Source organism: Leopardus geoffroyi, chromosome C2, assembly GCF_018350155.1.
Source record: "Leopardus geoffroyi isolate Oge1 chromosome C2, O.geoffroyi_Oge1_pat1.0, whole genome shotgun sequence".
Lineage (NCBI taxonomy): Eukaryota > Metazoa > Chordata > Mammalia > Carnivora > Felidae > Leopardus > Leopardus geoffroyi.
The window spans coordinates 5,909,678-5,936,545 of NC_059333.1; the positions used below are offsets into that span (position 1 = coordinate 5,909,678).

At 46.9% G+C, this 26,868-nt stretch overlaps 1 protein-coding gene across 1 annotated transcript in view; it reads right to left on the reverse strand.

Moving 5' to 3' along the window:
• Positions 1 to 26,868, reverse strand: part of PCP4 (Purkinje cell protein 4) — a 60,658-nt gene that overhangs the window by 15,057 nt on the left and 18,733 nt on the right. Inside the window, exon 2 of the mRNA XM_045501335.1 lies at positions 18,751 to 18,802. Coding sequence (XP_045357291.1) covers positions 18,751 to 18,802 — 52 coding nt within the window. The remainder of the gene's footprint in view (positions 1 to 18,750; positions 18,803 to 26,868) is intronic.

Genomic DNA, 26,868 nt, shown 5'->3' on the forward strand with positions numbered 1-26,868 from the left:
GGATGGCTAGGGTGACCTAACAGGCTGCTCCCATCCCAGATATGTAATTGGCAAGGTTTTATGGTTTTGTTCAACTTTGAGGTGTGTGAACAGAATGAGACTGCACACTTTATCGGCAGGTGGCTGGCCACGTCTTTTAAGACACTATTCTAACCTTCCACCGGCTAATCTCGCTCATAATTTCTAGATCATAGCTCAACTCCTCCACGCATTGCTGTCCTTTAAAGTGTCAGTGGGGGGCGCCCTGGGGGGCTCAGTCAGTTGAGTGTCCGACTTCGGCTCAGGTCATGATCTCGCGGTCCGTGGGTTCGAACCCCGTGTAGGGCTCTGTGCTGACAGCTCAGAGCCTGGAGCCCGCTTTGGATCCTGTGTCCCCCCCTTTCTCTCCGCCCTACCCCTGCTTGTGCTCTGTCTCTCTCTGTCTTTCAAAAATGAATAAACATTAAAAAAAATTTTTTTTAAATAAAGTGTCAGTGGGCTGGGTTTATGGAAAATGCCAGTGAGACATTTTCAACACGTAGCTGCAACCCCATATTCAAGTTGCCAGGATCTGGGGGGATACTCGTCGGCAAGCCCGTGCATGATTCCAGTAATGCATGGCACCGGGCGGCATTGCCTAAACCCACAAGTGAAATGGTTACAAACGTTCAAGAGAAAACTGGCATACTTTCTGGCTGCAACACGGCGTACGCAATTTAATTTCAGGGGTAGCAGGAAGGCTGACAGCAACTGCTTTATGTGCCCAGGCGTGCCCATCTAGCCGTAGGAGGCCACCCACTTCTTTGGTATTCCTGTGATGAGTGCACCCTTGCTGTCTACACCTGCCCGCACCAGGAGGCTAGTCACTGGTCATGCAGCCTAACTACAAACCCAAATGCACGCGGTGGAAATGTCCCAGGAAACAAGCCCTCTTTGTGTGTTCTGCAGGCAGCCATGTGGAACCGCAGTCCCTCCAAATCAAAGAACAAATTCTCCCATTCTGTGCAAATGGTTACATAGTTGCTATAGTTGCTATCACATGTTCACAGCTGGCGAAAACCCTATTCAGATTCTGCTCGTTGTACTTGCTTTCCCCTCTACTGCCTCTACCAAAAAATAGCATCAGATTTCTCCTTGGGACTCGCAGGCAATATTCCCTCGATGGGTGCAGAAAATAAAATCCAAAGGAGTCAAGCAGCCTCTCGGGTCCCAGAAAGGGACAGCCGTAGGATCACAAAGCGTTAAAACTAGGCAAGAGGCTAGACACGATGCTGTCCCACAGTGAGGAATGGGACCCGAAAGGTGTGAAACCATTCGCCACAGATGAACCACCAGCCAATGGCCGAGCCACAAAGGGCAGGGACAAGAAACGGATCCACTCTTCGTGTTCCTTCCTGAGCAAACGGAGACTTGAACGTGGTTTTCTTGCCAGACCGTGCGGTCAAGCAGGTTCACCAGCACTGCAATCGGGGCAACAGCCAAAAAGCAAAGGAAAACCTAAAAACGCGCCGACTAAAACGTCAAAGTTCTGCGGAGATGGTGGCACGGTCATGGCCAATTCACGGATGAACCCAGCAACACTTCGGTGCTAAACGTTTCTCTATTTTCTCCTGAAGTTCCTATGAAATCATTGAATGCCACTACCTGGGAGGAACATTTAGGGAACTCTTTGTGGCCAGAAAATCAATTATGATCTACAACGCACATCTTCATGGGCTGTTTCTGATGCCCCAGACCGTTGGCAAAGCGCACCGTAGGAACGCTTGCTTTATGGACTGGTGAGAAATTGCATTTGGGGGAGTGCACCTGAGTTCAAACTGCCTAAAGGTTTATGTTTGCCTTGAAACTCCAAAGCTCTAAAATCTCAGAAAGATCAGACTCCAGAAGACTCATCGACGCCATTCTGATCAGCACAACTCGTGATTCTGTGCCGTGGGTAATGAGTTCTGCCGTGTTCAAAGGTCAATCTTGTTGCACTTAGGTCTGTGAGCTTATTAGGACGGGAGGAGTCTAAAGGGGAAATTACTTTGCTCACATCAGCACCTACCCAGGAAAGCCTCTCTCTGACACCCAAGGACACTTTGCTTTCTAAACGAATGCTGGAGCACAGTTCAATTTTCAATTATCTTCAGGGTCTAGGACAGTGGAATGGCAGAGAGAGAAGAATGTGTTTTAGAAATATTGAAGAGGCCGCTTGCCAAGCACAAAAATGGCATCAAGCTTCCATTTCGCATTATCGTAAATTACTGGAAGGAGTATCCTCATAAACGTTGTGAAGGAGGCTGTATCTCCGTCTTCTCATTTCCTACTCCTCACCCCCCTTCTGGGTCTGTGGAATCAATGCCTCTTTCAGCCAAGTGTTGGTCTACTCAGTTCCACATCCCAACAGGAAAAAGGAAAGTAGCCCCTGGCACACGATGGCAAGAACTGTTAGGAATCCCAGATGAGGAGCATCAACTACTCAGTTATTTTTTTTTCTGGGGGAGGAAGGGAAATATAATTTCTTTTTTAACTTTACTTGAGAGAGAGAGAGAGAAACAGCGAGGAAGGGGCAGAGAGAGAGGGAGACAGAGAATCCCAAGAAGGCTCCGAGCTGTCAGCACAGAGACCGATGTGGGCTTGAACTCACGAACTGGGAGATCATGACCCGAGCTGAAGTTGGCCACTTCATTGACTGAGCCATCCAGGTGCCCCAGAAATATAATTTTTTTTAATATCTCATTAAATTAAATCTAGTGATATGCAAATAGCCTTCTCAAACACAAGCAACAATCTCTGTTAAAAATAATACTAATAAAGGGGCATCTGGATGGCTCAGTTGCTTAAGCGTCCAACTTTGGCTCAGGTCACGATCTCATGGTTGGTGAGTTCGAGCCCCACGTCGGGCTCTGTGCTAACGGCTCAGAGCCTGGATCCTGCTTGGGATTCTGTGTCTCCCTCTCTCTCTGTCCCTCCCCCACTCACACTCTATATGCCTCTCTCTCTCTCAAAAATAAATAAACATTAAAAATTTTTTAATAAAACATAATAATAATAAATATGCCTTCAAATTAATATTGGAAAAAGCAAAGTTTACAGATAATTACATTTTATTTTATTTTATTTTATTTTATTTTATTTTATTTTATGTTATTTTATTTTATTTTTAAGTAGACTCCAATGCAGGGCTTGAATTCATGACCCTGAGATCAAGACCTGAGCTGAGGTCAAGAGTCGGATGCTTAACCAACTGAGCCACCCCGGCGCCTCAAATAATTACATTTTAAATTCAACGATCCCATAATATTGGTCACCTTTTTTTCTCTTGAACATTCAAAGGATGGTTTACATTAAGAGGCTCAAATCCTCGTATCTGTGGGAAATGGCCTTCCCCAACATGCCTGAAGGAACAATCCTGCTGGCCACGTGGGGGAAGAGAAGGAGGAATATCTTGGTCCTGGATGGCACTTAATTAAAAGGAGGAGATGGTGTTTCTCATATTTCCATATTTCTTAAGCCACTGATCTTGCAGTCACAAGTTTGAAGTTTAATTCAAGGTTCCGAAACTCAGGACTGCAAGAGGGACTAAATGAAAGCGACCTGCAGGCGATCCCTCTCCAGGACAGTGAAAGCACACCTCAGCATTTCCCGTCTGGAATGTTCCCAGGCCAGACCTCCTGGGCAACACCTGGGGTCACTGGCAGCCCCCCTTCTCCCCACTCTTCCTGTGGCTCAGGGCAGCTGGGTGCAGTGGGAGGCAGCTTTTCTGGAAGCCTTCGGTTTGTGGCTTCCAGCCCCAGATCCCTGGAGGTGCCTGACCACGCCCCACCCCTGTTTGGTCTCTGGGGGCCCCAAATCCCAAGAGGCTGAAACCGCGGTCCCTCCCTCCTGCCCTGATAAACCTGACTTTGGGAGGGGGTGATGGTGCCCCCTCTGCGCGTGCACACACACACACACACACACACACACACACACACCAGCCTGGCTGTATTCCTGTTAAGTTCTCCTCTCCAGACTTTGGCCACCTCCCTTTGCTCCTGAATGACACCTGCAGGGGTCTGTGGTATCTTCAACTGACTCCCTGGAAAACACTAAACTTTACAGGACAGCCTAACTGATCTTTCAAAATAGATCTGACATCTTTCTTTCCTTTAAAAATACTAAGCCAACCAATGACACCATACAGTTAAAAGGATAACATCAATAGCCAGTCTTTCTTGCTTGCTTGTTTTTTTGTTTTTTGCTTTTTCTGACACCAATCCAGAATTCGTATGCAAAAGTCCTGCCTGTTTTGTCTGTGTAAAGCTTCAATCGCTTACCTTTTTAATTGGGGAAGACTGAAAAGGGAGCAGATGACCCGGCCCCAAGGTTCGGTGAGGAGAGTGCATGGGCAAAGACATAATGCCATCTTCCAACCTTGGCTCCTCGGATTTGCTCTCCCTGCTTCCCTGCTTTTCCTGACCATCGTTCTGTGGCTTTGGTTGGGTTCCTCCAACGGGTGGTAGTACAGGCCATCAGAAGACAGAAAGAGAGAGATCTGGGCATTGATCTCCTTGCCTCCTTCTCTGCCAGGGTTACCAGATAAAATACTGACTGCCCGGTTAAATTCAGACTTCAGATAAACGATGAAAAAATGTTCAGTCTAAGTATGCCCCAAATACTGTGTGGGGCATACTTATACTAAAAAAAAAATTTTTTTTTGTGCTTATCTGACACTGAACTTTAACCGAGCATCTTGTATTTTTATTTTTAAATCTGGCAACCCTACACGTCTGCAAAGTTGTTGCAGCTCAGGTACGTCCACCAACAGAAGAACACAGCCCCCATCAGACTGCCTCTTTGGACAGCATCTTCTCTGGATCCTGATGCCTCCTGTCAGGCTCTGCCACTGCTCGTCTGAGGTTCTAAGTAAACTATTCTGTGTGGCTTTCCCTGAACCCCGCACACACCTTCGCAAACAGCCCCTTCCTAGTTGATGCTCCTCAAGTTACTCAGGGGCAGGGTGCACCCCCCCCATTCCCTCCCAGGACCATGGCCCGTGTATTTGTCACTAAGGACTTCTGGCCCCATGGTCCCAGCATTGCTGTTTCAAAATACGCCTTCACCCGTTCTGATCCCAACATACAGCACGTGGCAGGTGCTGAGCAAATACTCTGAATGCGCAAAAGAAGCTAGAGTTGACACTGTTTCGCGACATCCCTTTTCTGGTTTGTAAGAACCTCAAGGTCTGCATCCAGAAGAGATTACATTCCTACCAGCGAGAACGGAACACAATCCAGAATTGTGTCTGAAGAAGCAGGGGAGAGGAGAAGCAGCCAACGGGTTAGCGAAGACGAGAGGTTTAGGCATGTGACAGTTAACTACTGTCCCCAAGTTTAACAGTGTAAACACAGGAAGTGTTTATTCTGCCCACCGGGTCCATGGACTCAGCTGGGCACTTCTTGCGTGGAGTCGTCCATGGGGCTGCCGCCAGATGGCTCTGGGGCTGGAGTCCCCCGGAGGACCCTCACTGCACATCTGGCAGGGGGGCTGGGAGAACCCGCACCGTCACTGGCTGGTCGGGCATGTCACCAAGCCACTGCTCCACGTGTCTAGCTCAGGCTTCCTCACGACATGATGCTTTCAGGATACAGGACATCTCACACGCCAACGGGCTTCTCCCACAGCAAGTGTTCCCAGAGAGAAAAAGTGGAAGCTGCCAGTTTCTTAGGGCCTGGGTTCAAAACCCACCATGCATCCCGTCTGCTGCCTGCTGCTGGTCGGAGAGGCCACACGGCCCAGATGTGAGAGAAGGGGACTCAGAACTCCCTCTCCCTGAGCTAAGACTTCATAGCCATCCTCTACAAAGTACCATGCAAAACCAGAAACCATCCATAATTACAGCCAGTGTACAAAGTGATCCAGGAGTGTTCACCAAGTGCATTAAAAAGTAAGGAAAATAGGGGTGCCTGGGTGGCTCAGTCGGTTAATCGTCCAACTTCGGCTCAGGTCACGATCTCGCGGTCCGTGAGTTCGAGCCCCATGTCGGGCTCTGTGCTGACGGCTCAGAGCCTGGAGCCTGTTTCAGATTCTGTGCATCCGTCTCTCTCTCTCTGCCCCTCTCCTGCTTGCTCTTTGTATCTTTCTCAAGAAGTAAATAAAAATCAAACTTAAAAAAAAAAAAAATTAAATAAATAAATAAATAAATAAATAAATAGAAAGAGCCAGAGGGGTGCCAGGGTGGGTGGCTCAGTCAGTTAAGCGTCCGACTTCGGCTCAGGTCATGATCTCACAGTTCATGAGTTCGAGCCCCGTGTCAGGCTCTGTGCTGACAGCTCGGAGCCTGGATCCTGCTTCGGATTCTGTGTTTCCCTCTCTCTCTGCTCCTCCCCCGCTCATGCTCTCTCTCTCTCTCTCTCTCTCCTTCAAAAATAAATAAAAACATTTTTTTAAAGTTTAAAAAAAAAAGAAAGTGCCAGAAAGAAAATGTATTATAAAATGAATGATACATATTTACCGGTTTTAAAGAAAACAGTCTGTATGCCCCCACCCCCCCGCCTCGAGGCCAGCCTCGCAGCCAGGCAGCGTGTGTAGGGCCCCCACGCTCAGCAGGGTGATTTAATGCTCAGCTTGGTAATTTCTGAACAAGGGGGCCATGTTTTCATTTCTCCCTACACCCTGATGTTGGTGGGTCTCTCCTTTGCAGAGAGTGAGAAAGGAAAGGAGGTAGCAATCCACGAACAACCAGGAATGAGCTTGCTAGGTCTGGTGGTCCAGAGCACAGGGCTGGGTGAGCTGGTGAACAGGACAGCGTTTGCTCTCCCGACTCCTCCAAAAAAGCCAGGGCAAAGCCTCTGCCCTCTGCCACAGTGACTCTGCCCGTCTGCTCCACTAGGTTTTAGCAAAGGGGGAAAAAAAAAAAAAACAAAAAACGTTATCACATTTTTGAAGTAACTTTTAAAAAGAGGATTCAGAGCCAAATCTGTTCTCAGCTTGCCTAAGTTAATGAAAATTGGTTGCTTCCTGAAAACATGGAGGAGCTCGCTAAGGAGGCATAAAAATGGTACTTGGAACAAAATAATGCTGTCTCTTGATTGAACGGTCCACATGCGGCCAAACTGTCACAATTAATTAGTATTGATCAGAAACGCAGACTCATTACTGATGCAGAATGCTGGGAGAAACCAATCAACGGCTTGAGTGGAATTTACATAAGTTCACAACAGGCCCCAGGGGCTCTCCCCAAAGCTATGTTCTAGAATGCTGCAGAGAGCTTTCTTGGGAGGCCCGGGGCAACTTCTGCCCTAGGGTCTGAAGCGACATCTGTGGTGGCCGTAAGGATGCGCAGGGAGGCATGTTTAGAAACCCCAAGACTTCCTCTTCCTATGAATGGGAGAGTCAGTCCAGCCTGAGAGGGAATTCAGTTTCTGAAGACACTTCAGCCCACTATCTACCGAGAACACCCTTTCTCAAGAAGGAACATTAGCATTTACACATGCTTCCGTAATCGCAGATGAACTCACAAATATGAAACCTACAAATTTAAACCATCTTATCAGAGAGCGCAGGCTGAGATGCCAGTCGGTTTTCTCTTCTGAAAAGCTGCTTGCTGTGCAAATTAATTCTAGAAGTAAAATTGTGAGGGTTTCACGTGCTTAAAAGAGCAAAATGTTTTCAAGCACTTGAGAAATATTATTTCCATACGAATAATTGATTAGCAGAATATGAAATGTTCCTGTGTCCTAGTTAAGGAGGGGTTCCAAAGAAAGGAAGGATCGCCATTTTCCTGCTTACAAGCTGCTTTGTAGGCTTAAAAAGACCTTAAACAGCAATTCTTTGGGCATAGTTTCTACCTTCAGCTTTTCACCAAGGCATATGGGCCTTCTCCATATGATAGGAAACAGAATTCTATCTTCGGCTGGTCTAAAGTTATCCAATGTTCAATCTCAAAAAGGAGGAAGGAAGGAAGGAGGGGTGGAGGGAGGGAGGGAGGAAAAAAAGTGAAAAATATGGATAAGCCCATAAATTAGCATACTGCTTCAATGTTTTAATTTTAAAAATTAATGTGGCTGTCCCTGTAATGAGTCTGACATCACACATATTTTCCAGAGGCTGGTTAACTAAGTTGATGAGATAACAGTGCTGTGGAGACTATGGTTTCTGGTTTGGCCAGGATGTAAGCCTGAGAACCTCATTCTGTTCCATGGGCTCAGACCCCGACCCACCCGAGTTGCCAGTTTACAACCAAGACCCCAGGTCAGGAGGAATCTCAGGAGTGAGTGTCTACACTGCTGGCCAGATAACCAAAATCGTTTTCTTCTGATTGGTGTGACCTTGGACAATTCACCGACGTCACGGGGAGCTTTGCCTGACGCAGCCTCCCTAGGCACCTCCCAAGGCTGCCTTGACAGAAGGTCATGCATGAGAGCATTTTAAGCTACGCAAAACATACAGATGTAGAGAATGACAACTAGGCACAGCTACAAATCTCGACTCCTACTGACAATCCTTCAAGCGCGTTTACTCCAAGACAGCGGATTAGAAGCACCATATTTATCCAAGGTATTACCTGCACACTAAAGTTATTATAATGCCCAACCTGAGAGGCAAAAACAAAAAACAAAAAAAAAAATGGCTCCTATAACTAAGATTAACAGAAATAAATTTCCTGTCAGCGCTAATCCCTAAAATAACCTTCACACGGAATCGACTCACTTGTTGAACAACATTACCCATTGACCAGGTTTGTGCGGAGACCCTGGTGGTTTAAAGGCCCGGCTTAATAAGCAATTCCGATTTCATTCTGTCTCCCTCTGGATCAATATCAGAAGCAACCTTGTGTGTCCATCCCTTCCTTCTGGAATACAGATCTTCAGAGGGTTGCACGCTGACAGCAAAAGGGGAATATCCCGGTGTAATATTTGAAGGCCCTGTTAGTGTTTCTCGTTTGGATTTTGTTTTGTTTTGTTTTTATGCTGGTTGCTTTGAGACCGGAAAAAGAAGGAGCGAAAGGGCCAAGAGGCCCCAGATGGAGCCCAGAGTCATTTGATTTTTCGCCTTGAAAGCTTCATGTGTCCATGGCATTCGTGGCAGTTTTCACAATATGTCAGCACAGGCGAACTCTGGGCTTCATGCAGCTCCCAGCTTTATTACGCCAGCCGGAGACAGATTTAGAGCTTTCCGGGCTGGTAATCGTTGCACACCTAGAGATTGATAACTTTGGGGAAGTGCTTTTCCCGCAGCCAGGTGCAGGCTGGAAACATTTTAAACAGCATATTTCGGATACATTTTGCTGCTCAACATCCTATTTTCCCCCCCTTTTCAGGGAGGCTTAGCAGAAGATGGTAAGTTCCCGCCTGAACTCCTATGGGGATTTATACAGAGTTGGCATATTAGATCTCGGTGTGGAGCAGGGCTTCACAAATCCCTGCCTTCCAGATGCCTGCACACGCCAGCCTAGATGCTCGCCACAAATCCACACTGAGGGGCCACGGCTTTCTCTCCATCAGCCCTCAACCCTGGTCTATCGCATCTGCCTTCGAAGCAGAACCAGGTCACCTCCCTGCTTTAGGCGGTGGCATGGCGTGATGCCTCTGTAGTCTTTCTAGAAACTGCGTTTATTCCTCTTGCCTTCCATCCAAACTTCCTGTGCACACAAGCAGGATCAGCCAGGCAGCGCCTCCTGCCAGAACTGACGGTCCCTCTCCGGCTCAAGAGAGAGCACTCAGTCACCTCTGTTCCTGGACCCATCCCCCTCCCGGACCCATTCCTCTCCCGGACCCATCCGACTCCTGGACCCATCCCTCTCCTGACCCATCCTTCTTCTGCACCCATCCCACTCCCGGACCCATCCCCCTCCCACACCCATCCCCCTCCTGGACCCATCCCCCTCCTGGACCCATCCCACTCCCGGACCCATCCCTCTCCCGGACCCATCCGACTCCTGGACCCATCCCACTCCTGGACCCATCCCATCCAATGTAAATGGACTAAATGCTCCAACCAAAAGACATAGAGTATCAGAATGGATTAAAAAAAAAAAAAAAACCAAGACCCATCTATTTGCTTACTACAAGAGACTCATTTTAGACCTGAGGACACCTTCAGAATGAAAGTGAGGGGATGGAGAACTAACTATCATGCTACTGGAAGTCAAAAGAAAGGTGGAGTAGCCATACTTACATCAGACAAACTAGACTTTAAATTAAAGGCTGTAACAAGAGATGAATAAGGGCATTGTATAACAATTATAGGGTCTATCCATCAGGAAGAGCTAACAATTATAAATGTCTATGTGCCAAATACAGAAGCCCCCAAATATATAAAACAATTAATCACAAACATAAGCAATCTTATTGATAAGAATGTGGTAACTGCAGAGAACTTTAATACTCCACTTACAACACTGGATAGATCATCTAGACACAGGATCAATAAAGAAACAAGGGCCCTGAATGATACACTGGATCAGATGGACTTGACAGATATATTTAGAAGTCTGCATCCCAAAGCAACAGAATATACTTTCTTCTCGAGTGCATATGGAACATTCTCCAAGATAGATCACATACTGGGTCACAAAACAGCCCTTCATAAGTATACAAGAATTGAGATCATACCATGCATACTTTCAGACCACAATGCGATGAAGCTTGAAATCAACCACAAGAAAAAGTCTGGAAAACCTCCAAAAGCATGGAGGTTAAAGAACACCCTACTAACGAATGAGTGGGTCAACCAGGCAATTAGAGAAGAAATTAAAAAATATATGGAAACAAACGAAAATGAAAATACAACAATCCAAACGCTTTGGGATGCAGTGAAGGCAGTCCTGAGAGGAAAATACATTGCCATCCAGGCCTATCTCCAGAAACAAGAAAAATCCCAAATACAAAATCTAACGGCATACCTAAAGGAAATAGAAGCAGAACAGCAAAGACACCCCAAACCCAGCAGGAGAAGAGAAATCATAAAGATCAGAGCAGAAATAAACAATATAGAATCTAAAAAAACTGTAGAGCAGATCAATGAAACCAAGAGTTGGTTTTTTGAAAAAATAAACAGAATTGATAAACCTCTAGCCAGGCTTCTCAAAAAGAAAAGGGAGATGGCCCAAGTAGATAACATCATGAATGAAAATGGAATTATTACAACCAATCCCTCAGAAATACAAGCAATTATCAGGGAACACTATGAAAAAATTATATGCCAACAAACTGGACAACCTGGAAGAAATGGACAAATTCCTAAGCACCCACACACTTCCAAACCTCAAACAGGAAGAAATAGAAAAGTTGAACAGACCCATAACCAGTGAAGAAATTGAATCAGTTATCAAAAATCTCCCAACAAATAAGAGTCCAGGACCAGATGGCTTCCCAGGGAAATTCTACCAGACATTTAAAGCAGAGATAATACCTATCCTTCTCAAGCTTTTCCAAAAAATTGAAAGGGAAGGAAAACTTCCAGACTCATTCTATGAAGCCAGCATTACTTTGATTCCTAAACCAGACAGAGACCCAGCAAAGAAAGAGAACTATAGGCCAATATCCCTGATGAATATGGATGAAAAAATTCTCAATAAGATGCTAGCAAATCAAATTCAACTGTACATAAAAAGAATTATCCACCATGATCAAGTGGGATTCATTCCTGGGCTGCAGGGCTGGTTCAACATTTGCAAATCAATCAATGTGATACATCACATTAATAAAAGAAAAGAAAAGAACCATATGATCCTGTCAATTGATGCAGAAAAAGCATTTGACAAAATTCAGCATCTTTCTTAATAAAAGCCCTCAAGAAAGTCGGGATAGAAAGAACATACTTAAACATCATAAAAGCCATTTATAAAAAGCCCACAGCTAATATCATCCTCAATGGGGAAAAACTGAGAGCTTTCCCCCTGAGATCAGGAACACAATAGGGATGTCCACTCTCACTGCTGTTGTTTAACATAGTGTTGGAAGTTCTAGCATCAGCAATCAGACAACAAAAGGAAATCAAAGGCATCAAAATGGGCAAAGAGGAAGTCAAGCTTTCACTTTTTGCAAATGACATGATATTATACATGGAAAACCCGATAGACTCCACCAAAAGTCTGCTAGAACTGGTACATGAATTCAGCAAAGTTGCAGGATACAAAATCAATGTACAGAAATCAGTTGCATTCTTATACACTAATAATGAAGTAACAGAAAGACAAATAAAGAAGCTGATCCCATTCACAATTGCACCAAGAATCATAAAATACCTAGGAATAAATCTAACCAAAGATGTAAAAGATCTGTATGCTGAAAACTATAGAAAGCTTATGAAGGAAATTGAAGAAGATATAAAGAAATGGAAAAACATTCCCTGCTCATGGATTGGAACAATAAATACTGTTAAAATGTCAATGCTACCCAAAGCTATCTACACATTCAATGCAATCCCAATCAAAATTGCACCAGCATTCTTCTCGAAGCTAGAACAAGCAATCCCAAAATTTGTATGGAGCCACAAAAGACCCAGAATAGCCAAAGTAATTTTGAAGAAGACCAAAGCAGGAGGCATCACAATCCCAGACTTTAGTCTCTACTACAAAGCTGTAATCATCAAGACAGCATGGTATTGGCATAAAAACAGACACATAGACCAACGGAATAGAATAGAGACTCCAGAAGTGGACCCACAAAAGTATGGCCAACTAATCTTTGACAAAGCAGGAAAGAACATCCAATGGAAAAAAGACACTCTCTTTAACAAATGGTGCTGGGAGAACTGGACAGCAACATGCAGAAGGATGAAACTAGACCACTTTCTCACACCATTCACAAAAATAAACTCAAAATGGATAAAGGACCTGAAGCTGAGACAGAAAACCATCAAAACCCTAGAGGAGAAAGCAGGAAAAAACCTCTCTGACCTCAGCCGCAGTGATTTCTTACTTGACATATCCCCAAAGGCAAGGGAATTAAAAGCAAAAATGAACTATTGGGACCTCACGAAGATAAAAAGCTTCTGCACTGCAAAGGAAACAATCAACAAAACTAAAAGGCAACCAACGGAATGGGAAAAGATATTTGCAAATTACATATCGGACAAAGGGCATCCAAAATCTATAAAGAACTCACCAAACTCCACACCCGAAAAATAAATAATCCAGTGAAGAAATGGGCAGAAAACATGAATAGACACTTCTCTAAAGAAGACACCCAGATGGCCAACAGGCACATGAAAAGATGCTCAACGTCGCTCCTCATCAGGGAAATACAAATCAAAACCACACTCAGATACCACCTCACGCCAGTCAGAGTGGCCACAATGAACAAATCAGGAGACTATAGATGCTGGCAAGGATGTGGAGACACGGGAACCCTCTTGCGCTGTTGGTGGGAATGCAAACTGGTGCAGCTGCTCTGGAAAACAGTGTGGAGGTTCCTCAAAAAAATTAACAATAGATCTACCCTATGACCCAGCAATAGCACTGCTAGGAATTTACCCGAGGGATACAGGAGGGCGGATGCATAGGGGCACTTGGACCCCAATGTTTATAGCAGCACTCTCAACAATAGCCAAAGTATGGAAAGAGCCTAAATGTCCATCAACTGATGAATGGATAAAGAAATTGTGGTTTATATACACAATGGAGTACTACGTGGCAATGGCAATGAGAAAGAATGAAATGTGGCCTTTTGTAGCAACGTGGATGGAACTGGAGAGTGTTATGCTAAGTGAAGTAAGTCATACAGAGAAAGACAGATACTATACGTTTTCACTCTTATGTGGATCCTGAGAAACTTAACAGAAGACCATGGGGGAAGGGATGGAAAAAAAAAAAGTTAGAGAGGGAGGGAGCCAAAGCATAAGAGACTCTTAAAAACTGAGAACAAACTGAGGGTTGATGGGGGGTGGGAGGGAGGGGAGGGTGGGTGATGGGTATTGAGGAGGGCACCTGTTGGGATGAGTACTGGGTGTTGTATGGAAACCAATTTGACAATAAATTTCATATTTAAAAAAAAAAAAGAGAGAAGACAGCACCCAGTACAACATTTGATCTTATTCATTGTTAGCGATCATAGAATCATATCAAAGCAAACTGAACGCTATGTGGTCCTAGCATATCCCCACACCTACTAGAAGTTTCTCAAGCCACAACCCCTTTCCCAAAGAAGGGGCTCACCTACTCAAGCATGGCGCCTGAGATCTTGGCACGGGCACTCACACCTCAAAGAAATTACAACTGCTATGAGCCCCACAGGTGGTATGCAGAATAATACCTTCCTTCTGGACATCTACCCAGAGCCTGGATAGGAGGAGAGACTTTCCTTAAGTCAGGTGCACTCATGCCCTCCACCTCCAAAGACAGAACTTTCTGGAAACAAATGTATCACAGCTCACCAAATCAGGAGAAATCCATTCCAGTTTTAGAAATTCAATTTAGCTGGGGTAAGCCTCCAGGCTCTGAACATAAGCTCTGCCAGAGGTTTATTATTCGTAAATCTTTCCTTCAGACTGGAGGCCTCCCAGAGGCCACGCTCCTTCCAGTATTTTTCTACTTTCTGTGTCAATAAAAACTTTAACTCTTGGAATCCCTCCGATGACAAGTATCAAGATACAGATTAAGGCATTGAGGAAAACTACTGACTTGAAAAATACCTTTTGCTTGTGTCCAAACTAGTGATTGGAGGTGAATACTCTGGAGTCAGATGGTTTGTGTCTCTATTTGTAAACATGTGTGAGATTACCACAGCCCAGGAATTGTAACTGGAGTGACAAATTATTGTGTCCCTCCAGGAAGAACACTGTGTCAAGGGATAAATGAAGTTCTCGGCCCAAACTAATCAGCCAATGCAGGTAGTTCATTCATATAGGAATGAGTATCTCTGAACTAACAAGACCCCTTTTTTCTAATACTTTTTAAATGTTTATTTATTTCTGAGAGAGAGAGCACAGCCTCACGTGCAAGTGGGGGAGGGCCAGAGAGCGAGAGGGACAGAGGATCTGAAGCAGGCTCTGAGCTGACAGCAGAGAACCTGATGCGGGGCTCGAACTGGCGAACCGTGAGACCATGACATGAGCTGACGTCGGACATTTAATAACCCAGGCACCCCAGAACTAACAAGATCCTAACGAATTCATTTTTTAACTAAAAAATATACCCCTCGGGGCGCCTGGGTGACTCAGTCAATCAAGTGTCCGACTTTGACCTAGGTCATGATCTCACAGTTCATGGGTTCGAGTCCCATGTCAGGCTCTGTGCTGACAGCTCGGAGCCTGGAGCCTGCTTTGGATTCTGGGTCTCCCTCTCTCTGCCCCACCCCTGCTCACGTTCTGTCTCTTTCTCACTCTCTCAAAAGTAAATAATAAACGTTAAAAAATAAAAATAAAAAATATAACCCTAAAATTTCTGAACGACCTGTCAGATGTGATGGAAAACATTCGAATTTGCTGGGTTGTGTGTCCAGAGGTTGGCATCCCAGAGACGGAGGAAGAATTCAGGGACATTCTGAATGTAATGTGGATAAACGTCCTTTTTCACATCCACAGCAACAACACCAGCAGTAAAAATAATCTTGGGATACCAAGAATCCAGAGTCCCTGGAGATAATTGAGATAATATTTAATGTCACAAAATTCCAGCAGAGCCGACAATCTGGATCCCTCTGGAGTTTTAACACGTCTGACTTGTGTCTTCTGTGATCTGGCGATCTGACCAAGAATGTGGAGGCCCTCATACCTCACTCCTACAGTCTGTTTGGCTTTAAGTGGTAAAATGAAGGCCTAAAGTACGTTTATAATAGTTGCAATGAGAACACTTGTGGACAATAATGAAATTTGGGGATGATCCTTTTGTGTTTAACTACTGCCCACCTCTCGGAACATCTTGGTGGGTCCCTCTTCCTTCAACATATGTGGGCACCTTCATTTGTGTGAATAGGAAATATACATTCAGACAAAAGATCTCACTCCTGTGATGACAGAGTAAAATAATTTGAATTTCAATGGAATGTAATATTAGTTTAAAACAAATTCCAAGATGACATTCTCATACTATAAATTTAAGAAAATTAAGAAATTTAAGAACTAAGCATCTTAGATTTTTAGGAAAATGTCTTTTAGACCTCTTCCAGAAGGCTTCACCCCAATCACCACCGGGTTGTTCCTGACTTTTGTCTTGGTTCATGTTTAGAGGCAAAGCACAAATTTAGTATTAGGATAAAATACCGTGTGCATATATCATGCATGAGCAGTTTTGTCTGAAATTAAGGGGCAACACGTTAATAATTTGAATTCATACAGCACTTTGTTTTACAATTATTGAGGAATGTCTAATTCTAAACATCCCATTTCTTACTCGGAAGTGAATGTCTTCTAATATCTAGAATTCTATAAAGGAAAGCTTTATCCACAGCGTCTCGCATTTTTCTTTCCACTAATTTTCATACCTCCAGAAAAGACACATTTAGTTTTCACTAGAAGGGATCAGGTTTTGGCTGAAAGAAATTACATGCCTCAGAATGGAACCTCAGATGGGGTGCCTGGGTGGCTCAGTCAACTGACTGTTAGACTCTTGATTTCAACTCAGGTCATAATCCTGGGATGGGAGGACTGAGCCCCACGTTGGGCTCCACGCTGAGTGTGGAGTCCGCTTAAGACTCTCTCTCCCCTGGCGTCTGGGTGGCTCAGTCGAGTATCAGACTCTCGGTTTCAGCTCAGGTCATGATCTTGTTAGTTCGTGAGTTCGAGCCCTGCCCCAGGCTCTATGCTGGCAGCGAGGAGCCTGCTTGGGATTCTCTCTCTCCCTCTCTTTCTGCCCCTCCCCTGCTCACTCTCTCTTTGTCTCTTTCAAAATAAATCAATAAAACACTAAAATAAAAATCTCTCTCTCCCTTTCTCTCTGCACCCCCCCCCAAAATAAAATTAATTACTTTCAAAAGAACAATGGCAGAGGGTCGTGTCTTCTGTAACAGCTGACAATTCTCTTGGGTGCAAAGCACCGAGCGTGTCCGCATGCTTCCCAGCGCCTATGGGTCTGACGCCAGGGTGGAGCCATGGGGCAGAGACAGTGACCAGGAGGGACTGGGCCCCCTTTGGGCCCTCACTCTGCCTTCCCTGCAGACTCCCGGCTCCTCGCGGCTGACACAGGAGCCACAGTAGCTCTCACGGTGTGGACCAGGCGCCCTGGGGGTCCTGCCCTCCTCTGAGGAAGCGCTCACATCAGAATTATTTGTTATAAATACTAATACAATAAAGCTTTGTTAAACCGAGTTCTCTCACGAGGGCACAGTGGAATTTTCCTGCGGCCACGTGACCCGACGTCGCCGGATGGAACGCGGAGGCAGCTGGCTTCTATTAAGTCAGACATTAAAGAGGTTTGCAAAAATGGAAAACATTGCCACTCTTTCACTAAAGAGTTTTTTCTGTTTTGGAGAATGCAATTACTCTCTATTTTAAAATGCGACTTGCGTGAACATGTCAGGGGTTTATCGCTTTATTTTTACTGAACTAGTACCTAAACCTTTTTTAAAACGATCTTCCCCCTTTTAGTTTCTCCCATGGGAACCGTCGACGGACAAAACCAACAAAAACGACAGCTCTCCGTGGTCTTCCAGACCCGGGATCGCGGGGCGGTGGGGTCCGGGAAGGGATGGCGGCCACCGTGCCACCAACCGGGGAGAGGGGGCCGCCGCCCCCTCCCCCCCCCCACGGGTCTGCACAGCTCCCCTCCCGCCGCCAGCGGCCCATCCCCCGCGTCACATGGAAAAGACCGGTGCCCCCCTCCCCCCCCCCCCCCCGCTGCGATCAGGGCACGCTTGGCCACCAACCCCTCTCCCCATCCACAAATGCCCTTTCACCCCGGGGCCGGCCCACTGACCTTGCCGCACCGAGGGACGAACGTTCCGGTACCTGGGTCTCGCTCGGGCCCCAGCGCAGACTCGGGCAGAGGCCCCTGAAGGCCGGCTGGGAGTTTCTGCAGCCGGTACTGAGAGGGGCACCCCCCCCCACCCGAGGAGCGGGCACCTGCACAGACCCCTTCCGGCAGGAGGCGGGACCCGCGTTCCAGAAACGTGAGTTCATTTGGTCATCGACACGAAGTGACGACACCTGGAACCCCACCTCACCGGGGGCACACTCTGGTCCCCGTTAGCATGCGTCCTTCCCTTCACCCGCTAAAGCTGGGGGGGGGGGGGCGGGCTCGCACCCGGCGCGCCCCCTCCAAGCCTCAGACCCCGTGCGCGACGATCGCTCCTACAGATCCAGGCCGGCTGGGGACCGCAGCCCCGCGTGCACGCGCTTTGGCCTCTGCCGCACACGCAGGACCCTCCGGGATCCAGACCTCCCTGGGGCCAGCGCGGAGCTCTGCGTCCTAAGTCCAGGGGGGGAGGGGGAGGGGGAGGGGGGAGGGGGGGCTGGGACGCGAGGCAGGCTGCAGAGCCTCCCGGCCGGAGCTGAGCGCTTCACAGCTTTCCGGGCGCTTACGTCACGTGATCTCATGTTATCCTCACAACAACTCCGACGATTCTCACCAGCCGTAATGAAGAAAGCGCAGAACTATATTTGCATTGTAATTATCACGTCGCCCAAAACGGGAGTCCTCCTCTGGGAAGGAAACCGTTTTCTTATCACCGCGTGTGGCTATAGCTTGGTTTTCTTTGCAACAACCGGACCATGGCGCACGCCGTGGGTTGCTCGGATCCGCTCTAACCCGAAGCACAAACACGGCTGGTAAGCTGGTTTGGATAGGAGGCGTTATTACCCACGCGCGCCGCGTGCACGAGGCCGCAGAGGCGGCGAAAGTAAATGTCTAGACTACGCTCGTTGGCTTACCATTTTCGCCAGACGTCTTGTCTTTTCCATTGGTTGCCCCAGTGCCTTGTCGCTAAGGGCATAAAAAAAGAGAGAGAGAGAAATTGTTATCAGATGTATTCAGGATTATTTTTCATCTCTTCTGGTGCTGCAAATACCTGTTGCATTATATCACATTCTGTGTTACTTTAGCTCAGATGGTTAAAACGAGGTGCTCATGAGACCAGGAAAGGGTCAACCCCAGGAAGGATCTGTTCAAGTTGCACAGACTGCCCCCCAGCCCCCCACGACCCACATCCAAGGAGCACCAGACCGGAAGCTGTTGTCGACTGACGAAAACCTCATCTGGAATATGAGGAGGACGGCCAAGACTTTGTGCCAACCGTCAAGAAGATGAGAATTGTCGTTTTTGCCAGCGATGGCCGTTGTCATTCTAATCACAATGGCCAGGGTCTTATTGTTAAAGAAAAATGTTAATCAACTAAAAAATTATTATGTTTAGTCAGCTTCTCCTACTGTTGACACACCTTTCCGTCCTTGTTTAAGGCTACCCTGTGCACTTTCATTTGACCAGGCTGGCCTCTTATGGTTAGTCTTGGGGTCGCTGGGCAAGATCCTCCGGCTGTGAGGTCTGGGGAGCCATGGGAAATGCATTACACAAGTCAACATACAAACACGTTTCTTCAGAGCTTATCCAACTACTGTCTTTAACATCATGCTCAGAGTTGTTCTAGGCCGTGGAGGGAGAAGCACTGTGTCAATCCAATGTTCTGGTCATTATCAGAAAATGTGCTTCAGGTCGAACAAGATTGAAGGGATGATAAGGTTTCTAACTTTTGGGTGAAGAAAATGAAGCCAGGAAGGGAGCCTGATTTGTCCAAGGTCAGGAGCTAGTAGGTAGTACATTAAGACTACAGACAGAATTTCCATGCCCAGAGGTTAGCGTCTTCCAGGAATTGTCATTGTTACTAACTATTCAGATAGGATCCTGGCAAGAGAGACAGGCAGAGTGCTAAACAAGGAGAAAACCACTACAGATGACTCACACGGAGGGATAAGGATATCCTCAAAATTTATATTTGGGTCGAGGACTCCAGCCTAAAAACATTATCATGAAAATAATTATCAGCTCCCATTAGCGTTCAATGTTGTCATAAGAAACTCCCAGATCCTTCGTCCACCCTTGATTAACAGTCGAGGGATCATCCGGAAAAATCTTGCTTTCAGGTCCTAATTAGTGTAGATAAATCGGGTGAATGATAAAGACTCACGTAAACCGAGTGAACCATCCCTACGGACTCCTGATGCCCCTCGCAGATGGTTACTCAGGAGAATGTGGCAAAGCCAAGCGTCCCGGGGCTCGCCCAGCCCGCCACACACCCTATCCCGGTCAATGTGAAGTACAAATTGCCCACCCAATTCAGGGGTGCTCTGTCCCGTTCTGGGAAGGTAAGCCACTTCTCTGTGGCAGGAGGTGGAAGGAAAGGCCAAGTTGGAAAGACTGTATACACGTGGGCCCCGTCTTCATGTCTAATGTAGAACACCTTGAGTTTTCAGAATGCTAGACCTGCCGGTGTGTTCTTACGGAGAAAGGCTACACTGCTTAACCAGACATCAACTCTTCTTCAACACACTTCGAGGAGGGCCCGTGCCATGCAGGGCAATGACGCCACGGCATCATCGGCTGAACAGTCAACCAAGGGCGTGCATCATCTCCATTTAAATAAATTACACATTTCTTCAATACAGTAGATTTACCAGTAAAAGGCCCCTTTCTTCTCGCCTGCGCTTGTTTCGAAGTCCCCTTTTCAACCTCAAGGCGGTGAGGTGGCTGTCCTGGAGGGAATCGGACCACCCATGCGGAGGATCCAGCTGGCTCTGCGGCAGCTGTTGGCGAGTGAACTACTCCAGTGTTTACGCCTTCCATCCCTCCCCGCGTAACCCAGGGAGGGGTCGGGGGAAAAAGCGACTCTCAGAGAATAAAAGGACAGGGTTGCAGAGCTGAATAAAGTCGAACCAAATGGCATACGGATGCAGAATAGATGCACAGTCAACCCTCACTGTCTTTAAAAACCTTCAACACTGACACCTTTCAAATGTCACAAATACTTCGTTCCATCAAAGGTCACATTGTAGAAACCCGAGGAGATCCAACATGAGAGGTGCACAGGGAAGAAAAGGAGTTCATTTTTTCAGGATCTCTAAGATCTTATATGATGGAGGCAAGGTGAAACTGATGGGCGTCACGAGAGATGATCAGAAAATGATCCTGACAAAAGAGAACTATTCACCGGGAGGATCTCTTTTCAAAATTCTCTGAGACCTTGCAGCATTTCTCGGGGAAGGCTGAGAGCAGCGGAGAACAATCCAAGAGCTCTCCCATTCTGGGGGTCTACGGCGGTCATCACACCCGACTGCTTTATCGCCATGGTTCTTGCTGTCCGCCCCTTGTCACGGCCTTTGGCACAGATGCTCTCATTCGGGCCCCTCCTGGCCCACTCCAGCCTCCCCCCACCCCCACCGCCACCCTAACAACTTCACATTCATAAAACACTCCTGTCTGGGACCGCCCACCACATCTTGTCCCACCGCAGACCCAGAACCTTCTTCCACGCCCTCCTAAGTGTCTGAAGAATAACAGACCCTTCCCTCCTCGGCCATCCGAAATCAGCATCCCTGCCGCTCAAGCCAGCTCTGTGCTCATCTCCTCAGACACCATGGCATTCTCTCTTCCAACGTATCAAGACAGTGTCTCTGTCATCGTCCCCAAGACCTCTTGAAGGGACAGAGGGTCTCGTGTGAGAAAGCTTCCACTGAATTTGCCTTTATGATCACCAATGAGACAACTACTCAGCTTATGAGATCACAGACGCATTTTCCTGAAAACTACCTCCCTATATTGCCCTCATTTCACCATTAGGAAATGCTAAAGAGCCGGGGCGCCTGGGTGGTTCAGTCGGTTGAGCGTCTGAATCCGGCTCAGGTCACGATCTCCTGGTTTGTGGGTTCGAGCCCCGTGTCAGGCTCTGTGCCGATGGCTCAGAGACTGGAGCCTGCTTCGGATTCTGTGTCTCCCTCTCTCTCTGCCCCTTCCCCACTCACACTCTGTCTCTCTGTCTCTCAAAAATGAATAAACATTTAAAAAAAATTGAAAAAACAAAAGGAAACGCTAAATGGCCATCTAAGGCACCTTCTCCAGTACAGGCTGCTGGTCGGCACGACCGCTGCAGAATCTGCAGAGAAGCAGGGAGAAGACGGGAGGGAATGAGGCAGAACCAGTGCCAGAGAGGACTGTCCTCAACCCTCACACACTTGCCAAGCAACTCACCGGGGTCTCAGAGGGGAAGTGTCCTTCCCCAGGGATGTTAACTAACAAAAAGCTAGCATGTCAGAATTTAATCAAGTCCCAATTAAAAGGAGCCTAAATGAAGACTGGGTGTGTGATCGTTTCTTCTGAAAACCTAGTACGTGCTATGTACCCATAAAAAAGGCAGGATTGGTACTTCAAGGTATAAATTTTGAAGGAATTTTTCTGACAGTCCCACTGCGCCAAGGGCTGCAGGGAAATAACAAAGAATCTGTCTTCATTTGGTTTCCCAGAAAACAGAGCCTGAGGCAAATGGCATTTGCAATACCCTTTGTTAGAGAGGAAGGAGGGAGAGAAGGCAGACCCATCATAAGCCGGCCATCCAGGTGCGCCTGACCCTGACCTTGCCCCTCTGAGAGCTGTGTGACCCAGCGGACCCAGGGGAGGAAAGGTAAGCCAGTGAGCCACCAGCTCCTGTCCCTCGCCAGTCCAGACCCACGCCACCAAGTGTCAGTTCCTGGTGCTTCTAGACTGGGCGATGTCTCAAAGCTGGAATCTGCTGGGGGACTGGGAGGAAGCCCCAGAACACGAGATTCAGAGGTGGAGACTCCTGGCATGGCCGGAGCTGCGTGCTGTCACCTCACAGCTCCCTGAAGCCAGTGGAGCCCGCGCTGAGCCGGCCACCCACGGGATCCTCACCGACAGAGCCTGAAGTGACATCTGAGCGGTGTCTGACTCAGCACGTACATTTGTCTGGTTGACTCTTTCAACCAAGTTGCAAACTCAAGGACAATCCCTTCATATGAGATACTCCACTAGCGGAATTGGCCACGACTACTTTCCAGTAAATAAGTGGCTTTGGATCCATTTCTTCTTGTACTTTGAGCTTAGACTGGAGACTGAGGTACGTCTGATCACATGTAGGCCGCATCTAGGCATGTGCACACATCACTATGTACCCATGTCCTAATGGTGCCAGCTGCAGTAGGAAAGGGGGAGGTGCCCCAACCTTCACACATAGACCCAGAAGCAACCTTATTGCATGCTCATGGTAAAATCACCCTTCTTTTGAGAACGAGGGACTGCATTACTCGTCCATCCTCTATCCTTCCTTGGAGATCTACTACAAAATCTTGGTGTTCTTGGAGTAGCCACCATTGGGTAATGTGAGCGAGGCATTCGCATCAGACACAAAATGTAAGGGGGCACCAAAAAAGTCATTAATTAAGACAAACAATTATATAAACACTTATATGTGGGAAAAGGGAAAGAAAGAAAGAAAGCAAGAAAGCAAGAAAGCAAGAAAGAAAGAAAGAAAGAGGAAAGGGGGAGAGAGAGGGCAAGGAAGGAAGGAAAGGGAGAGAGAGGGAGAGAGAAAGAGAGAGGGAGAAAGACAGGAGGGAGGAAAGGAGGAAGGAAGAAAGGAAGGAAAGAAAGAAATGGAGAGAGAGAAAGAGAAGAGAGAGAAAGAGAGAGGGAAGGAAGGAAAGAAAGAAGGAAGGAGGGAAGGAAGGAATGAAGGAAGGAAGGAAGAAAGGAAGGAAGGAAAGAAATGGAGAGAGAGAAAGAGAAGAGAGAGAGAAGGAAGGAGGAATGAAAGAAGGAAAAAAGGAAGGAATGAAGGAAGGATGGAAGGAAGGAAGGAAAGAAATGGAGAGAGAGAAAGAGAAGAGAGAGAGAGGGAAGAAGGAAAGAGGGAAGGAAAAGAAGGAAGGAAGGAAGGAAGGAAGGAAGGAAGGAAGGAAGGAAGGAGGAAGACAAACTCCTAGAAACAGAGTAGAAGGGGGTTGCCAGGGGCTGGGGGGCGCGAATAGGGGGAAGTTGCTAAAAAGGTACAAACTTGCAGTTATAAGATGAACAAAGTCTGAGGATCTAAAGTATAACATGGTAACTATTGATAACACTGTGTTGTAGAATCGAAATTTGCTAAAAGAGTAGAACCTAAGGGTTCCCACCAAAAACCAAAGGTAAACATGTGAGGTGAGATTTGTGGTCGTTGGTTACCCCAAAGGTGGGACTCTTTCACAATGTGAGCATATACCAATCCATTCATTACATTGTACTCTGTAAGTATGTTACAGTTTTATTTGTCAACACCCCAAGAGAGCTTTAAAAAAAAAAAAAAGACAACAGTTTAAGGCAATATTTGAGAAAATCAAAAGAAGTATAAAAAGTTTGGATAAACATCAACACTGCACATAAAGACAGGGCCGCCCGTAAGACTGACACTTCCCTTGGCCTCAGGCTCTGTACGGCTCCACCAGGCACTGGTCACACGTTTCCCCAAAGTAAGTAAAAGATTCAAGAAGTTAAGTCATTTCAAGGATTTAGAAAATTATTCTATTACAATCTTTGAAAACCTCCATTCTTAGCTTTCTCATGGGCCACAACTGTAGGTTATGAGCTCAGGCCGTCACGGTATGAGTTTTTATTACACCATTTCCAGAACACAAAGAACACTTTGCCGTGGATACCTATAAAATTGGTATGTTACTCTCCTGTGTCGTAGATGAGACTGAATTTGCAGAACCTCCCTCTTCATCGGTGCAAACTCAGAACGCCGGACAGACTACGTCCACTTAGAAAATCATTCAACCAGAACACACAGTTTCAGTTACAGGATGACACGTGGGTTCCGGTTAAAAGATATTTACTTTTCATTCCAGAAGTTTGAAGAGAAGGAAATGTGAAATGAATTTTTAGCAGGTTAAATTTAGGGTCCAAACGATAGTCCGAGAATATTTTCTGAAGCTACCCTTGTACATGTAAGTGGCTAAATCTGTATTGCATCTGCATTGGCTTGATATTTGGTTTAGTGAGATTTGATTTGACTAGAGGGTCGCCCTTTCCAAAGCCCCCCACCACCACCACCACCCCGCCCAGGCTTGGGGAATAAAGAGCCTTCTCAAGTATGTGTCCCAGGCCATCCCCAGGGTCCCAGCCACTCTCCACCCCTTCTTCCTCAGTCTCCCCAAGGGACTCCTCTATTTTGCCACCAAATATTGGAAAGATTTCTGTGCGTGCATTTGCTTTGGCAACACTGGAGAAAAGACAAAACCCTCTTGGAACGAGGTCCACAGCAGCCTCCGGCTCCCAAAGACGTGACTTCTCAGTCCTATTATCAAGCCATCGCGAAAGAAGTGAAACTGGTTGTACACGATCCTGACTCCAGCCTCTCGCTGCTGTTGCAGAAGCAAAATACTCCAGCTAAAGGGCTTTGGTCCCTCCCAGGCTAAGAAATAAAAGATTCTTTTCCAAAGCGGATTGTCAATGAGGCACGTTCACCGATATGCAAAGCCATCTGCAGTGAAGCGTGCAGATTCGGCGTCAGACAGAGGCCTGGACTCAACCTGGGGGAGAGACTCGAGTTCCTGGACTGTTTATTTTCTCCGATGAGCCAGGCACTAGGCTGGGCCCTGAAGGTCCCCAGGAGAAGGGGACACAGTCTCCGACTTTGTTTGGCCCACCACCTGGCGGGACAGACAGAGAATAAACCAGTCATCTCAACAAACTGGGGTAAGAGCCTGACTCAAGGGGACGAAGGCCGGGGGCGCAGGTGAGGGACCACGATTCACACAGGAGTGAGTGGGAGTCAAGGGGGTTTTTCCATATTTTGCTCAGTCTGAGTCACGGCATCCCAACCAGCAGGGCATCCCTGGGGACATCCCTTACTGGAGTCTCTGTCCCTGCCTCTGAGAAGGAAAGATTGCGACTCTGGCTCCTGCCGGCCACGAGTCGGGACCTGGCAGTGAGTAGGCGTGCTCTCCCTGTCCGTCAACGACAGCGCGGGCCACAGTGGGCATTACTCGGTGATATCAACTGGATGGCATCTCTATGTCAAGCGAAGGCAAAGTACTTGTTTGAAGGCATTTTTTTTTAAAGCACGTTGCTGTCTCTTCCCATCATCTGGCCTCTCTTGGCTTCTGTCTGCCAACTAGTTGTAGAGATTTGGCAAAAGAAGGAAAGAAAACCCCATCTCATTCCCATGCTGCCTCGGAAGCGCTCGTTAGCAGCTGCGACTTAACACCATCTATCCCCTGGGGATGCGTTTTCTCCTAAGTAATTTTTCTCCTTGGTGCTGTCTTGCTGTTGTCGATATTCATATTTCCAATGGTTTCAGGGTTTCTATTGTGCCTGAAATGGTAACATCGTGATGAGCAGCTCCTCAGGTGGCTCCCAAGTAGGAAGAAAAACGCAAATCTGTCTGCCTGTGGTGTGGGCTGCACACGGGGACCTTGGCGTTTCAGACAGGTTCTCAGAATCCATGCCCTATACTGGAGAGACATCAAGGTGGGGACTGACCCCACAGACCTCAGTGCACCCTTCCCAGCACTTTCTCTGTGTTTTCTCTCAGTCACCGTGTTTATAAAGAAACAAAAAGGCATGTTGCTACAGCTTTTTAAAATTTATTTTAATTTTTTTATTTAAAACAAATTTTTTAATGTTTATTTATCTTTGAGAGAGAGAGAGTGAGCAAGCAGGGGAAGGGCAGAGAGAGAGAGGGCGACACAGAATCTGAAACAGGCTCCAGGCTCTGAGCTGTCAGCACAGAGCCCGACACGGGGCTCGAACCCGTTGACCTCGAGATCATGACCTGAGCTGAAGTCAGATGCTTAACCGACTGAGCCACCCAGGCGCCCCTCCATGGAATGATAGTTAACATTTTATTGACAGAGGTTCATGAGTCTCTTGGATGAAATATCAGACTTTAAATGAACAGTGGAGCAAAATCCATGGCCCCGGCACAGTGAAATGGGCTGGTCGGCCAGAAAGTAGTTGATGAATGCTTGGGGCTGCTACGATCATTGAATGGCTTCTTGGGAACATCAAAG